A 14,755-nucleotide genomic window follows, 5' to 3' on the forward strand; every position below is an offset into this window, starting at 1 on the left:
TCCTGGAAGCCCATCTCAAAATTGATGGGGCGCACTTCTGTCCTTTCTCAAATTCATAGAAAGCCCTCTCACTTCATCAAATATGAGGACACAGCTAGTCCTAAATCAGGCCCGGTATGACACTGCATGCTCCCAGACCTGCCACCTCAGAGAGATAAGTCATAGAGAGTTCCTAGCCTCCTGAAGCTACAGTACTGTATGTGTCCATGGGGATCGGCAGGAGAGGTAGAGTAACTCACATCATCACCTTAGAACTGCGACTATGGCTAGACTTTAACGTAATTATTTGTACAGGTTTTAAAAATAAAGTGATTTCTACTTTTTTTTGCTTTGATTTCAGCTTGGGGTAGACAGTATATAAGAAAATGTCTGTCAACAGACATATTTCGCTGATTCAACTAAGTTAGGCTGATGAATGATAAGAAAGCTTTTTGACCTCGATGATACTTTCCAAGGACTTCAGTTCTTTTCCTATTCTTTCCCATGTCCTTGCTCTCACTTAGTAGCCTATACCCTCCCAACTCAGCACATGTTCACCTATATTTTTGCCATCAGGTCCAGCTGTATGCAGTAATCAGTGAAATGTCTTACATTGGGAGTCACTATCCCCTGTTTTCTTCACATTACAATACTGATGCCATGCATCATCTCTTGGTCACTGATGGATTTTCATCTGAGTCTAGGCCCCAGGGATGCACGGCATCACAAATAATGAGTCATGATTCATTTCTCTCCAGTTGCTCAGGTCTCCGCAAGCTAATCTAAGGTGCCAGCAGAAGGCATTGCTGACGACAACGAGGACATTAAACGTACGGAAGCACGTCAGTGCTGTTTGAGTCAACTGACTCCAATTCTGGTATTCAGCAATAATGACACCAATCATCCATGCCAAGAATGATAGCAAATCACAGTCATTCAATTTTCATTGAACAATTTATAAATCCTTTTCATTACCCAGTCTGATTGTTGTATTTAAGGAGGACACATTAATCCATCTGAGAGCAAGAAATTAACATTTCCATGCAGGACTGACATCATTCAATGAGCCATTTTTATGTCATCCGGGGGAGAAAGTTTTCCTCGGCCAAAACTTATTGTAAACTGTATGTTTCCGGCATCCATCTGTAGACCCCTTCTCTAACCAGATGACAGGAAATGCATCTTAGCAACGTAAAAAATGTGAATACATAATACATCAACATCTGTAAAGAATGTCCAATTAATTTAAATACACTGACTAATAACCATTACTTCCCACGTACAACTTTGACTACAGCCCCAATTTTGGCACAAATATACCGGAACTAGGCTACTTCTTGAGTGACCTCTAAACCTCTTCACCAGCTTGCCAAAACATCAGCACCACATTAAAGACCAACAACTGTAGGACGGATACACAAACAGTAAACATTGTTTTAGTGAAAAACATCTGTGCATTTACTTACTGCCAATAATTTTTTTTGTGTTTCCATGACTACACATCCAGAAAAAACCCCCAGAAAATGTCACTGTGGAAGAAATCTAAATCTAGGCCTATACTTTTCAGGCATCATGTGTCCTCAATAAGTTGATGAAATGAAATAAATGAATTTCTTGAATCGATGTGAGCTCACCCATCCAACATGATGTTATTAGCCTACTAGACATTCTCCCATTAGACATACAGTAGGCCTACATTTAGAACAATAGTAGGCCTACATCATTTTTACGATGCACTGCTTATACGACTATAACTTACTACACTCACTCTTCAGCCTCCCTGAAGCTGCATTCATCTTGTGTAACAAATGGAGTTAACATGTCCTCCTTTGCCCTGGCCTACCCCTCCTGCCCCTGGAGTAGACCGTGAGTGAGTACAGAGAGACAAGGGGAGGGGGAAACACATACGGAGTGATGTGTGGAGCACGGCAGGCAGTCAGAACAGGGGCTGAGTAAGCCTCGTTTCCAGGCGATTTTGAGGCCATCCTCACCCGGGAGCTCTTCTCCATCTTGCTGTCTCTGTCTCTCTCCCCACTCCTTCTCTCCGCTGAAAATAATAATAAAAAAAAGCGTTACATAATCCCGCTTGACAGCTCAGGCACTCTTCTACGATGCTGGCTGTCTGCTCCAGTTCGTGGGTTCACGGCTCCCGGGCTCCTGCTGAAGCTCATAAACGTGCACTCACCCCTCTCTGCAGCCATTCAGTTCCTCTCCCCAGCCGAAGGTGGGTCACTCACACAACTCACTCCTGGGGGGCAGTTCAAGCGAAATGTGTGCAGCTCTAGACCACCACATGTCTGTCTTTCTCCCAGACTGTGTCATCCCGTTTGACTTCTCACACTAACGGTTTCTGAAGTGCATATCCCCAAATACTATATCTCTGATTGAGCAATGAGGATCAGTAAGAAATGTTTGTTATTATTTCTAGTTTGCTTCAAGTTGGCTTACCAATTTTAAAATACTGCTTACTGTTATCTTAACTATATAAGGCTCATAGTTTCAAGGAGTTTCAGACAAAAGTGTCTGCTAAATATCATAATGTTATGCAGTGAGAGAATGTCAGCCAGCAGGTTAAATCATCAGCCGGTGTACAAAAGCACAAAAATACTGGCACAGTATGTTCACAGGCTCACAGCAAAATCTGACATCTCACAGCACACCTCAAGCATCAAGTGAGCAGAATTTCACAGACAAAACTTTTTTTTTTTTAACTAAAGCAAACAGATTCTTGCTCTTGAGATTAAAAGAATATGTGTGTGAGTGACCATTTCCCTTGATAATGGTCCACTGCACCTCTTTGGCCATCTTTGTATGTTATCTTTTTTAGTAATTTTTTTTCTTCTTCGCAGTCACCAGCCGCGGGGTTAAAATGATCGGAAAACATAGACTAAGAAAGTTTCATTGGAGTGCTGTCTTTGAAGTGTGTGTGTGTGTGTGTGTGTGTGTGCGTGCGCGTGTGTGTGGTTTTGCCAGCTAACATCAACAAACAAACAAACAAACAGTAGGCCTACAGCCATTACTTTTTATTATAACTGTGATAGAAAATAAACAACACCTTGGATACAGACAAAACAATAAGACACTTGAGCTGCAGTCTACACTGAGTTGTAGGATACTCCAGAGATGGCATGTAAATACAGTATGTGCCTTTGGACGAAGAATTGCAAAGTCTTATTTGAAAGCTCTTTCTTTACAGCATCAAGTCTGGGTATGACTCTAGCCAGTGTATGAATAATCCTTGATCGTTACAGGTTTACGTAAATGTCTGCCTGGTTTACACCAAACAAGAAAAAGATACAAATGGAACCAACCCCGGATCTCAGATTGATGTGGAAGATATGTAGCTTTGAATAGTCATTATTTTGGAAGAAAGCCTTGTGTCTTGTGCCTTGAGCCTTGTGTTTAACTGGGGGTGGCATTCTCACTCTATCTGAAGTGAGATGCAGAGAAACACTTGTCTGACTGGCTCACCAGGTCTATTGTTCCTGTCTCATTGCCAGTGTAGCCATACTGAGAGGCAGTTCTTGTTAAAGGCCACAATTTCTTTGAGGGCCAACCAACTGAACAGACATTTTAATAAGGGAGATGACCAGATGGCATGCCCAATGGAATGTGATGTTTTAATGATGGTAAACTAAGCTGCTTGAACCAGCTCAGGGGGGGTTATCGGCCACTCGAAATATATGTTGCCTATATTTGCCACCTCTAACCTTCTCCTTTACGCTTGAAAAGATGGACATATCTACAGTGAATCTGCTTAGGCCTATGTGAGTGTGAATGGATCAGAGTGCAGTCTGCTACAGGGAGCCTATCATACTGCTGCTTTTTTCCAGTGTCGTGTGTGCAGTATATTTTGTCCACTCTTCTCATCTGCAGTCCATTGCATTTGGATTTGAGAGAATAATAGCCTGTGATTTGCTAGGCTCTTATAAATTACGCACCATTCCCTATAGGCATCTGTTACACTTGGCAACACAGCCTTTGCATCGTGTAGCCTACAGTTTTTCTGAAAATTGATGAGTCATCAGATGGCTAAATTGCATTAGTCTATTACTGATTTCATCATTATTAAGGGTGCAGAGCTTTAAAATGTAATATGACCTGAATGGCGATCAATAGCTTGCCATTTCACCAGGCAACATCTACTTGGCTCGTCAGCCAGCACAGGGCGAAATAACGACACTAACTATTGAACTGAACATACAAACTGTCTGTGTTCGGACATCCTAGACATTCCTGATGCTATACAATCAACCAATCGGTCACAGGCCTTGCAGCATAGTTGATTGCAAATTTGCAATACATCGAGAGTCGGTCTAAGCCATGGTCTAAGCGTGTACAGTTGAATAGATTTCTGTCAAGAAATTTCTAGTTCAACCAATGTCTGGAAAAAAAAGTCATTGGGTTAAACCCTAGATAGTAGACGTTGTTCCGGTCCAAACCCACCTTTGTTCACCGCGCTTGTATGTGACTGGTTGATATTTTGACGTACAACCACTGGGTGGTGCAAAACATAGTTCTCTCATTGGTCAAACTTTCACACGTTACGCCTTTATCGTTCAGCTCGGTTGAGAGCTTCCTCCTCCACATCTAAACGGATCCAGCCCTCTTGAAGCAAAGGGACCTGAGCTTTCTAAGGTTGGATAAATATTGGTTTTACTTTCGGCATCAAGCCTAGAAAAGTATTATGCATGCATAAATATCAATCAGTCTTTGGTGTATTAGCAATCAGCTGTTTAGTCTGTCGCTCTGTTTGAGGGGTTAGCAAGCTAACGTCGATGTTGAAACTGGTAGGATAGCTATCATAGGCATAGCCTTTTTTCATTTCATGTGTCATTTGGTTGACAATTTCGTGTCATATTCATTTTATGGACAGGAAATGTAACTGTAATCTTGACAAGTTATCAGTTTTATGCGACACTTCAAAAGAACCACATTTATTTTGCGACCTGCCAGCTTGATCAGCCAGCTAACTTAATCGTAAACGTTAACGTTATTCAAGTCATTGCACATTGGACTACGATTTGTCATCAGCATTGTGGTTATCGTTTGCCGAGTTAATTCACATAGCTGTCGAGTATATCATGTACGGCGTAGGTAGTTGCAAGTCTGTCCTTGAAGTAGCTTACTTAATCCGTAACGTTGCTTGATTGTGAACTCGTGGTTTAATTAGGCTGGACCCGTTAATTCAGAAGGATAACTAACGTTAGCTGCCGCAGCCAAACACCGCTAGCCAGAGATGTCATCTCGTTCATTAAATATTTGGTTACCTGTTAACAAGAAATCGAATGGGTTATCTTTTGAAGTATTGTAATTTTTTCATATCAACTATTGTAGTGTTCTTGCAATGGCCTCGCGTGTATCTGCGATATCTGTCATTTACGGATGTGAGCAGATATGTCCACCGTTAACTTATCTGGCGTTATTATGTGATTTAGCGTTAAATCAACGTTACAGTGATAGTCGGAGGCTACCTTAGTAGTATATAAGTTAACGTCGAGTGTATCACATATTTTGATTGCTAATATGTTTTCTTTACAGACACGCAAAGGATCTAAAGTTAACCTCACGCCTTTCATGACAACAAGCGCTAACTAGCCACCGCTTTTCTGGTCTGACACCCACTGCACGCGTGCCTCTGTCATTCGTTTTGGACTTTTCAAAGCGGACTTGAAGACTGAAGGAGTAAGCCACGAAGGCAGCAACTTCGTTGAAAGGCATTTAACGATGGATAGGACGGAGCTTATTCAGAAGGCCAAGCTGGCTGAGCAGGCAGAGCGCTACGACGACATGGCTGCATCCATGAAGGAGGTGACTGAGCAGGGAGTTGAACTGTCGAACGAGGAGAGAAATCTGCTCTCTGTCGCCTACAAGAACGTTGTCGGCGCACGGAGATCGGCCTGGCGAGTCATTTCTAGCATCGAACAGAAGACCGAGGGCAACGACAAGAAGCTACAGATGGTGAAGGAATACAGGGAGAAGGTGGAATCAGAGTTGAGAGATATTTGTAATGATGTGCTGGTAAGTTTCATTTTAGTCGTCAGAAATCACCCTCTCACTCACACTATTCATTCGTTAGATGTTTTGATGTGTTAAAGCTGTCAGAATCTGAGTTGCGAAGGATGCACTCATTTTGAATTGAACAGATTATCAACAGTGATGGGTGGAATACCATACACTTATAATTGCATTGCAAGAGGGATTGCTTGTAAGACAGGTGCATAGCAACAGAGTCCAATTGTGCTGTGGTCTGTAACCTATTTGATATGACTGGAGGCTGTGTGGGAGTGGTTGTCATCAGAGTTGCTGAGGTGCTCCATTTGTGGACTTTGACATTGCAGTGCTGCTGGGTGTGATGGTTATCTGAAACCTGTCAAGGGGCTACTGCCTCTATTGATTATCCTCTCAGTGACGCAGTGGAATGACCAACCCCCTTGACTGCTCTATCAATAACCTGGTGCTAGCTGATGAGACTTCCTCACAGGGCCCCCTGTGTGTTGTCTAACCTCTGGAAAATCTCTCTGAGCAGAAGCTGACAATACAAAGGTACATGGCACTGACGCTAACATGGTTCTCGGCTGTCTAAATGCCATGTTTAATGATGCTGAAGAAGCTGAAAGCTGAGGGCCCCCACAGGGACCTGAGGGGAAGACTCATATTGGACAGCCAAGCCGGCGCTCATCCCTGAGACCGTGTTTTAACATGAGTCACTCACGGTTATAAATAGAGCATGCTTAGCACCTGGGTGTTGTTTGCTAAACTCAGGATGTTTTCAGTGAGTAACCCCATATCTCTCCCAGTTCATGGAGGGGTCAGTGTCCCACACTGTGTTGTTTGGGTCGTGCCATGTCCCCTCTCTTTGTTTGGAGTCCTGATCAGAGGATCTCTGTTTGATTGTTTGCCATCAGCCTTGTTTGCAGCAGGTGATTGCATCTTCACCAATATGTGGGCTAACTACCTGCTCCTCTCCATATTATGTTACCTATCATGGCCCTCTAGTGTTCAATCCTCACACACAAATACACACTGCAATTCATCTATTGGAAGATCTATTGGCAGATTTCATAGAATGCCCCACTGCACTCTGTGCTCTTTGAGTTATAGCTTGCAGATCTCTTTACAATGACGCTTCAACAATGATGTTGTTTCTAGTGCAGCACACAACATGGCCATGTAATGGTGACTGCAATAATGCACAGCCACATGTTGGCAAGGGGACTGCTGGAAATGGGTTGCCTCATCACTTAAGCCCTACTTACGGCTGCTGCTGCTGTGTGTGTCAAGATGGGGGAGGGTAGACCTACAGTCCCGATTTCCTGTGTGTGTGTGCACAGCGCGTGCGCTTGTGCCTAAGACAGATCCAGAGCTGCTCTTTAGTGTCTCTCTCCTCATTGTGTAGCCAGCAGTTTGGTTATTGGTAAGCTGTAGATGCACAGATGGCTGAAAGGGAAACGTATAGAGTATGTAATGTATCTATTGTGGTGTTTTTTTTTTTTCTTCTGGCAAGTTACCAACCAACCAACCATCCAACAATGTCTAACCAACTGGCACATTGTTATTATGAGAAGTGGGTCTCCTGTTGTGAAATAGACTTAACGAATGTTTTTTTTTTTTGTCATGCTACTGTAAGCCAAATATGTTTTGGGAAGTTTGTAGGGTCTTCTCAGTTCATTGCACTGTTGCATAGTTCGGAGATGTACATTTACAAAGACAGAGGTTTACTTTGATTTAAGAGGATGTTTTTTGGAACTCACACTACTAGATCAGGTGGCAAAACGTAAGGCAGAGATGATTCATTTGTGATTTGGCAACATGGCATTCATTGCTTTGGTTCACATGTCTTACTGTATGCAGAAAATACCTCACAAATTAACCGATGAAAGATAAGCCAGCATTACACATTAATGAGAAATTGCCCCCTCACATCATACAGGTCAGCCATACTGCCCTCATATTGGGCTAGAGACCAAGATGCTGCTCTTGCTTGAGGTCCTAATTGTGTTCGGCTTGTTTGTTTGTTGTTTGGTAATCTCCCATCTCTCTCTACTTTGGAAGAACATGGATGTCAGTTCCAGTTCCTAAAAAGACAACTCACAACTGAACATAGCAGTGCGTCAGGTATTCTGAAAACTGCCACAAGCTATCTACAGAGAGGGCAGCAAATAACAGTACAACAGGCTTGCTCTGACCTTGTGCAACCTTGGTGACCTGACGGGAGTTGGCCTTGGTCATCCCATCTTACATGGGCCGCTGAATCAGACCCTGGTCAGTGCCAACCTGGCAACTCGGAGCCGATAGTTACTGGCTCAGGGGATGCGCCGATGCAGAACAGTGAAACGCTGCAAAAACATAAAATTCCCCTTAATCTCCAAAGACAGTCACTGTCACACACATATTATACGCAGGGACCGTGCAGGGATGAAACAAAAACAGTCATCTCACATGTGGAAGAACACATAACAGAGAAACCGCTAACATGGATGATTTTTTCTATCCAGTCATAATTCTGACTGTAAGCATAAGGACACAACATACATAGAGGCAAAAAGATGAATCCAAAAAGACATGAATTCTGATTAGAATACTCTCAGTATGAAGACTCGTTCTCGTACTCTAGGGACAAGGTGCCCTTGTAATATAGTTCAAATATGCATTGCGCTTTGGGACGAAAGCATCTGCTAAATGAATAGTCATTTCGTGTGCATTAGCTGCATTGTGTATACTGTAAGCCGCAGGACGGTGTTTTATGCAAGTTAAAAGAAACAAAAGCACATTAACACCATGTTAACTTCCCCCATGTATCAACCTCATAGCTGAAGAAATTTTGTGAAATCAATGTGTACGCCGCGGCTAATGGTTGGGAAATGACGGCGGATGTAAAATGGGAATAGATGAGGACTCGTAGTCATGCTCCGTGTGAAGAGGCAGGTCGGGCTCTTGCGTCAGCGCTAGCGCGGCGAGCGGGTACGGCCGTCAGCACCTCCCTGCCCAAGTTCCTAATCTGCATTAGCGGCGGAGGGCATGTGATCTCACTGGCACTCGCAGGATGTGCTCCCACACACACACAAATGCTCACCAACTCACACCCCCGGTCATCTGGGTGCAGTCCTGTACAACGGCAGAGCTCAGATTAAACCGGTGATGTCATCCCTCGGCCTCGCTCTTACGTCCGTCACATGCTCGTATGCCTCCCTTTCTCTCTCTCTCTTTCTCTCTTTTTTTCTCTCTTTTTCTCTTTCTCATTCTCTTTTTCTTTTCTTTTCTCTCTCTCTAGTCTTTCGTCATCCTTTCTGCAATCAATCTTCACATATCCACTTTTGTTTGGCTTCACTACATTAAAGGACCAAGAGTAAGAAACTCTGCACTAAGGCTGTACAGTGTTGTGTGCATGTTAGCTGCTGTGGGCGTTTGGAAAGCAGCCTTCCTCAGTCAGACAGCTGGACAGTACAACACTGTGTTATATCAGGCCACCGAGGGCAGACTCTTGTCTCTCCGCTGCAACACAATTCCACAGCGTACTCTGTGAACATTGCCCATGTAGTGATATTTTACACTCACACATGCCTGAATTTACTCATTGTGTCACTATGTCATCTACAGTCTCCCACCCTGGACGGGATGTTATTCTAACACGTCTTGAGATCCAGGCGTCCAGACTGTTTGAATAGCTAAGATCTTAATACAGCCTCGAGTCAGATAGTCTGCCTGCGTTTTAAGGCGACGAGAGTACATTCTTAAGGATGCGCTCTGCTCAAGTGAGGTTACAGAATGATCCACACTTCCGTTTTCCTGGATTGGCTCCATTGTGTTGATGATGAGTTACAAACAAAACTCTCTTTTCTCTTACAGGAGCTTTTGAACAAACATTTGATTGAGAAATCCACAAACCCTGAGAGTAAAGTCTTCTATTTGAAGATGAAGGGTGACTATTACAGATATCTCGCTGAAGTTGCCGCAGGAGATGCCAAAAAGGGTGAGTTTATGCACACAAGCTAAATGACGGCTACTTTCATCCACTATGGAGGCAGCCCTCTACTTTGCATCTTACCTCTTTGATCATTTTCATAAAAGAACAAAAAACATTTACATGTGTTAGAATTAGTTTGTTTGTTTTTGCATACTCGACTGACTCTTTGATGGAAGTAGCTCTGTGAAGCTGCACTGTGTATGTTATCTGAGTGAATGGACTGACTCTTTAACGGCACACCCCTCCGTGTCCGTGTTTGTCCCCACAGAGACGATAACCAACTCGCAGGGCGCCTACCAGGAGGCCTTTGACATCAGCAAGAGCGAGATGCAGCCCACACACCCCATCCGCCTGGGCTTGGCCCTCAACTTCTCCGTGTTCTACTATGAGATCCTCAACTCCCCAGAACAGGCCTGCTCCCTGGCCAAGCAGGTTGGTGTCCCCGCTAAGCACAGGCTAACTCATTGTTTGTGGATAGAAGTAGTTAAGCCAGGATTGTGTTGCCGATGGCAACTATATAGCCAATTCAAAGGTTGGGTCAATTACAAATGCCAATCTGCCTTGAAATTTCCGGTGGCTATCAGGATCACCAAGTCACCGGTTATATTTATCTGTAACGCTCCCTTGAGGGCGTTATCAACAACATCTTTTCATTACATTTTTTGTCATAGTCTAAATATATGAACCAATGAAATCCTCCTACGTTATTGTCGACTTCACCTTAGAGGACAGGGTGGAGATGAGCTTCCACAGTGGTCAAGCCTGGTCTCTGTATAATAAATAATGTAGGATTCTGATGAGATGAAAGATTGTGCAACCTCAGGCATTAGTATGAGCGTCATCCAAAAATGTCTTGGAAGATGTACAGCATATTTGTTTAGATGAATATTGTATTTGTTGGAACGTGTCTTTGTTAGTTCATGTGTTCCCAATGTAATCACCATTCTAAATGAATGCCCTAGCACAGACAGGATAGTTAATCAGTACAAATTTCTAATATCGCTGAATGAAACCCTTTGAATATCATTCTTTTTATTCTAGCATGGGGATTACATAATTGTCCTAAAGGCATTTTTGTTCTCTTAAAAACAATAGCTGTACAGTACATGCCGCTTTGAACAACAGTTATTTCTGCTAAGAGTGTGTGGCTGTGTGTGTGTGTGTATGAGTGTATGTATGTGTGTATGTGTGTGACCCCCTTGGTCCTCTGACTTACATGAAAAAAATGTCTTTCCAGGCATTTGATGAAGCCATCGCTGAGCTCGACACGCTGAACGAAGATTCATACAAAGACAGCACGCTTATCATGCAGCTACTGAGAGACAACCTCACAGTGAGTGTTCAGATCTTCATCTGCTCTACTGGATTCATGTGTCTGAAATAAGTGATCCACACTTTCTTGAAAGTCCATATGCCAGAGTTGTCCCTGAATACTCAATAAGACTTCACTCTTGCCACTACAGTTGCTAAAGTGCACTCTTGCAGCTATGAAGTTGTTGTGGTTGACGTACAACTTATCACATGATGCATCTTCCATTAGCGTCATGGCATACTGTAGATCTTTATCTAATGAAGCAGAGATAAACACACAGTCGATTGCCACAGTGGAAAATGAATACAACACATACACACACACACATCAATCCTCATACCCTCACACAACATCAACATCAAAAACACTTCATTTGTATTGTATTGCTTAATACAGTATCTGCATTCTGCTCAGCATTCCAGTAAACTGGCTTACACATCTTTACTTTAGAAATGCCGCTCTAACAAGTCAGGACATGTTTGAGGTTCTCGGTTAAGGGTTGTTCACACCAGGAACGATAACTATATCGATAAAATCATCCACACTGACCAATGAGGAGGAAAGTCTCTCCTTGTGTTGATGAAAGTGATGGCTAAGATTGAATGGATTCTGCTTGTCAGCTTTTTATCATTCTCAAAATCACTCTGAACGTGATCCCCAGTGATATCATTCTTCATGTCGTTATCGTTATAGTTCATATGTGGATGTCGTCATTTATATTATCTAGGACAATACTTAATCGTCATTGTCATTATAGTTGTTGTTCTTGGCGTGAATGGCCTTTTTGGCTGTTGAGTCTGAACATCACAGCAAAGGCTTGAGCCACTCCAGGTTTCTTATTAAATGTCTGTTCTTATTAGAGCCATCTTTTCAAAGGCTGTGTTTTGTGAAATGATGGTTGATGAGATAAAGGATTGATTACAGATGTAAGTTGGGGCTTTTGAATGTGTGTAGTTTGACTAGACAAAGTGAACGTGTTTCTAAACCTGAAAAGTTGACTTGACTGATTCGCCTGTGTCTTGAACCCTCTTTAAATCTCGTTCTGTGAATGTTGATCTTGTTATTCTTTGTGCTTTTTGTCCACCGCTGTCCCTCTTTCCTGGTTATTAATGCGTCCGTATTTCCTGTCTCCGTAGTTATGGACCTCTGACAACGCTGCTGAAGAAGGAGAAGGTGGAGACGGAGGCGAGAATTAGGAGACCTAAGACGGCTCTCTACGAAAACAAGGAAAAAGACGGAAAAAAAAAACTTTTTACACATTTCATCCCTTCATTCCTCAGTTCACTTAAGAATAGTCTTTTCCGTGGATCCCCATAACTGCAGATGTGCTGGTGTGTGCCTGTGAGTGTGTCCGGTGCCTGTGAAGAGTATTCACTCTCCTCGAAAGATTTAATCTTTTACGGTTGCACAGCATCGAATCGTGGTCAATTTAATTTGCCCCTCTTTGACTCTGATCATCAGAAAAATACTCTTATCTCAAATTGAAGATGGACCTCTGCCAAATAGCAAAATAATGTATCGAAGTATCCACCCTCTGTGAAATAAATAATCATTGCTGCAGCCAGTTGGTTTTAGAAGTCACGTAATTAATTAAATGTAGATCATCTGTGTGTAGTCAGTGTGTTTCAAGTGATCCTACTATAAATACACCTTCATCTGTCCTGGCAAAAACTACAACATGAGGACAAAAAAAAAAAAAAAAAGATGCTGAGCAACTCCGAAAACATTGAAAAGCACAAGTGTGGAAATTTCACTGGATATATTTTTTAACACAATCAAATGCATCATTAAGAAGGGTAAGGAATATGGCATGGCCGTAAATAATAATAAGAATATGTCCCTTGTAAATCCGCCTAGAGCCAGCTGTTCTCAAAAATTAGATGGCCGTGGAGGAAGGGGATTGGTAAGGGAGACCACCCGGACTCCTGAAGGAGCTACAAGCTCTCAATGCTGAGATGGGAGACTGCATGCGTACCCATCACTCTACTGGGAACTGGCAGAGAGAGTCCCATCTCGGCTAGAGTTTACCAGAAGAATGTGGGAGATTCTGAAGTCTAAAGTGTAGGGAAGTTTTACGGTTTAGTGTTGTCAGACAATAAAAGGTGAAAGCTTCCAATGAGGGTAAATACATTTTATAGGCACTGTGTGTGTGTGTGCGTGTGTGTTTGTGTACATGGACTTATTTTGTCTTTTTTTCCACCACTTGGCTTTTATTATGATTATAAAACAGAGTTAAATTGATATCTCCATTCCTTGAATTGTGTATGTCCCAGCCTTCTTTATGTGCAGCCTCTGCCATAGAAAAGTATTAATAGGTTCATGTACCACTGATTATGCCTCCGCTTGATGAGAGGACAGCAGGATTTGTGTGCATATTTTGAAACACCAAATGGCTAGATGCATTTCCACCCATAGCTAAGCACTGGGAATTCTAAAGACTGACACATGTACTTTTAGAGAGAGTGAGAGATAGCCATTGGCCAACATTTGTCCTGTCTTTCAAGCTCTGGTTGGACTGTTGTTACATCTGCAGATGAGACAGTGTGTTGTTGGCCATTCATGCATTGGACTTTTGAAGCCTGTTCTTTTAAGCTTTGTGAGCTGTAGTCTAACCACAGTAGCAAGTCAGTGAGCCTTTCTCCGCCAAGCCAACACTCTTCGTTGGTAGTAATACGGTGCGTCCTTGATGGGCAAAAACACTCCTTTTTGGGTAACGTTCACATCAATGTGTTTACACGTAGCATGTATGATCTAATAGACTTAACATTATAAGATGGAGTTTTATGCAGACCAAACAATGAGTAAATGAAAAATATTTATATGACCTCATGCATGCCAGGATTCAGTGGACACTGGAATGGGAAAGAATTCTGCAATCACAAAATTCCCACTTTGGACTTAGTACTTTTCATTGCAGATTTGTGCACATGTACGGAGGTGTCTGGTTTGTCCAGTGCTTTGTCTTTAGAGATTTGGATCACTATTGTGTATTTGCTAATCATTGATTGTAGTCCTAAAAGCCTTGTGGAAACGTACATGCCCTACGCAAGTTATGTAACATGAATAAAGATGACATTTTGTAAACCACATATTTGAAACACTTGTCATTTTTGGGTGGGTGATCGTGGAATTCTGCAAATGTCAATGACCTACTTGAATGAACTAGGCTACTTCACAATATTATTAGAGTCGAATAAATGGTTGACTTGTAGCCTAGGTTGTCATGTCTGAAACTAATGCTCAATTTAACTATTAACCAGACCATCTTGGTCACATTTATCACATAGGCATAGGCTAAGCATATAAATTGAACTCAAATATGCAAAGGGGGTGAAATGGGTACATGGCAAATATTAAAAATAGATGAACGCAGATGCCACACAGTGTGAGGATTCGTCTATGTCCAACCCCTCCTGTTCCAGTCGAGTCTACACACTTATGTAAGCCTTGGTCACTTCGTCTGGCCCGATTTAAACAGCCAGAAAATTGCCTCTCCA

General features: G+C 42.5%; 1 protein-coding gene across 2 annotated transcripts; it reads left to right on the forward strand.

Annotated features, from left to right (window-relative positions):
- Window positions 1-4,514: 4,514 nt before the first annotated feature.
- ywhaqa (tyrosine 3-monooxygenase/tryptophan 5-monooxygenase activation protein, theta polypeptide a) lies at window positions 4,515-14,345 on the forward strand. Of its 2 annotated transcripts, none has more exons than XM_062550587.1 (6): window positions 4,515-4,617; window positions 5,521-6,000; window positions 9,829-9,952; window positions 10,215-10,378; window positions 11,184-11,279; window positions 12,395-14,345. In XM_062550587.1, exons 2-6 carry the CDS (start codon window positions 5,707-5,709, stop codon window positions 12,452-12,454), a joined length of 738 nt encoding a protein of 245 aa, XP_062406571.1. In that variant the 5' UTR covers window positions 4,515-4,617; window positions 5,521-5,706; the 3' UTR covers window positions 12,455-14,345. The 2 variants fall into 2 exon arrangements, with proteins under 2 accessions (XP_062406571.1, XP_062406572.1); XM_062550588.1 differs by lacking the exon at window positions 4,515-4,617 and adding an exon at window positions 4,640-4,769.
- The last annotated feature ends 410 nt before the right edge of the window (window positions 14,346-14,755 follow it).

This window comes from Sardina pilchardus, chromosome 12, assembly GCF_963854185.1.
Source record: "Sardina pilchardus chromosome 12, fSarPil1.1, whole genome shotgun sequence".
In the NCBI taxonomy this organism is placed as follows: domain Eukaryota; kingdom Metazoa; phylum Chordata; class Actinopteri; order Clupeiformes; family Clupeidae; genus Sardina; species Sardina pilchardus.

What these genes read in the sequence shown, in the direction of transcription:
- ywhaqa (XM_062550587.1), top strand. Translation starts at nt 5,707, where the DNA reads ATGGATAGGACGGAGCTTATTCAGAAGGCCAAGCTGGCTGAGCAGGCA. An exon ending in CGCAGGAGATGCCAAAAAGG is followed by an intron (nt 9,953 to 10,214) that starts GTGAGTTTATGC and finishes TTGTCCCCACAG; the next exon opens with AGACGATAACCAACTCGCAG. An exon ending in TACTGAGAGACAACCTCACA is followed by an intron (nt 11,280 to 12,394) that starts GTGAGTGTTCAG and finishes CTGTCTCCGTAG; the next exon opens with TTATGGACCTCTGACAACGC.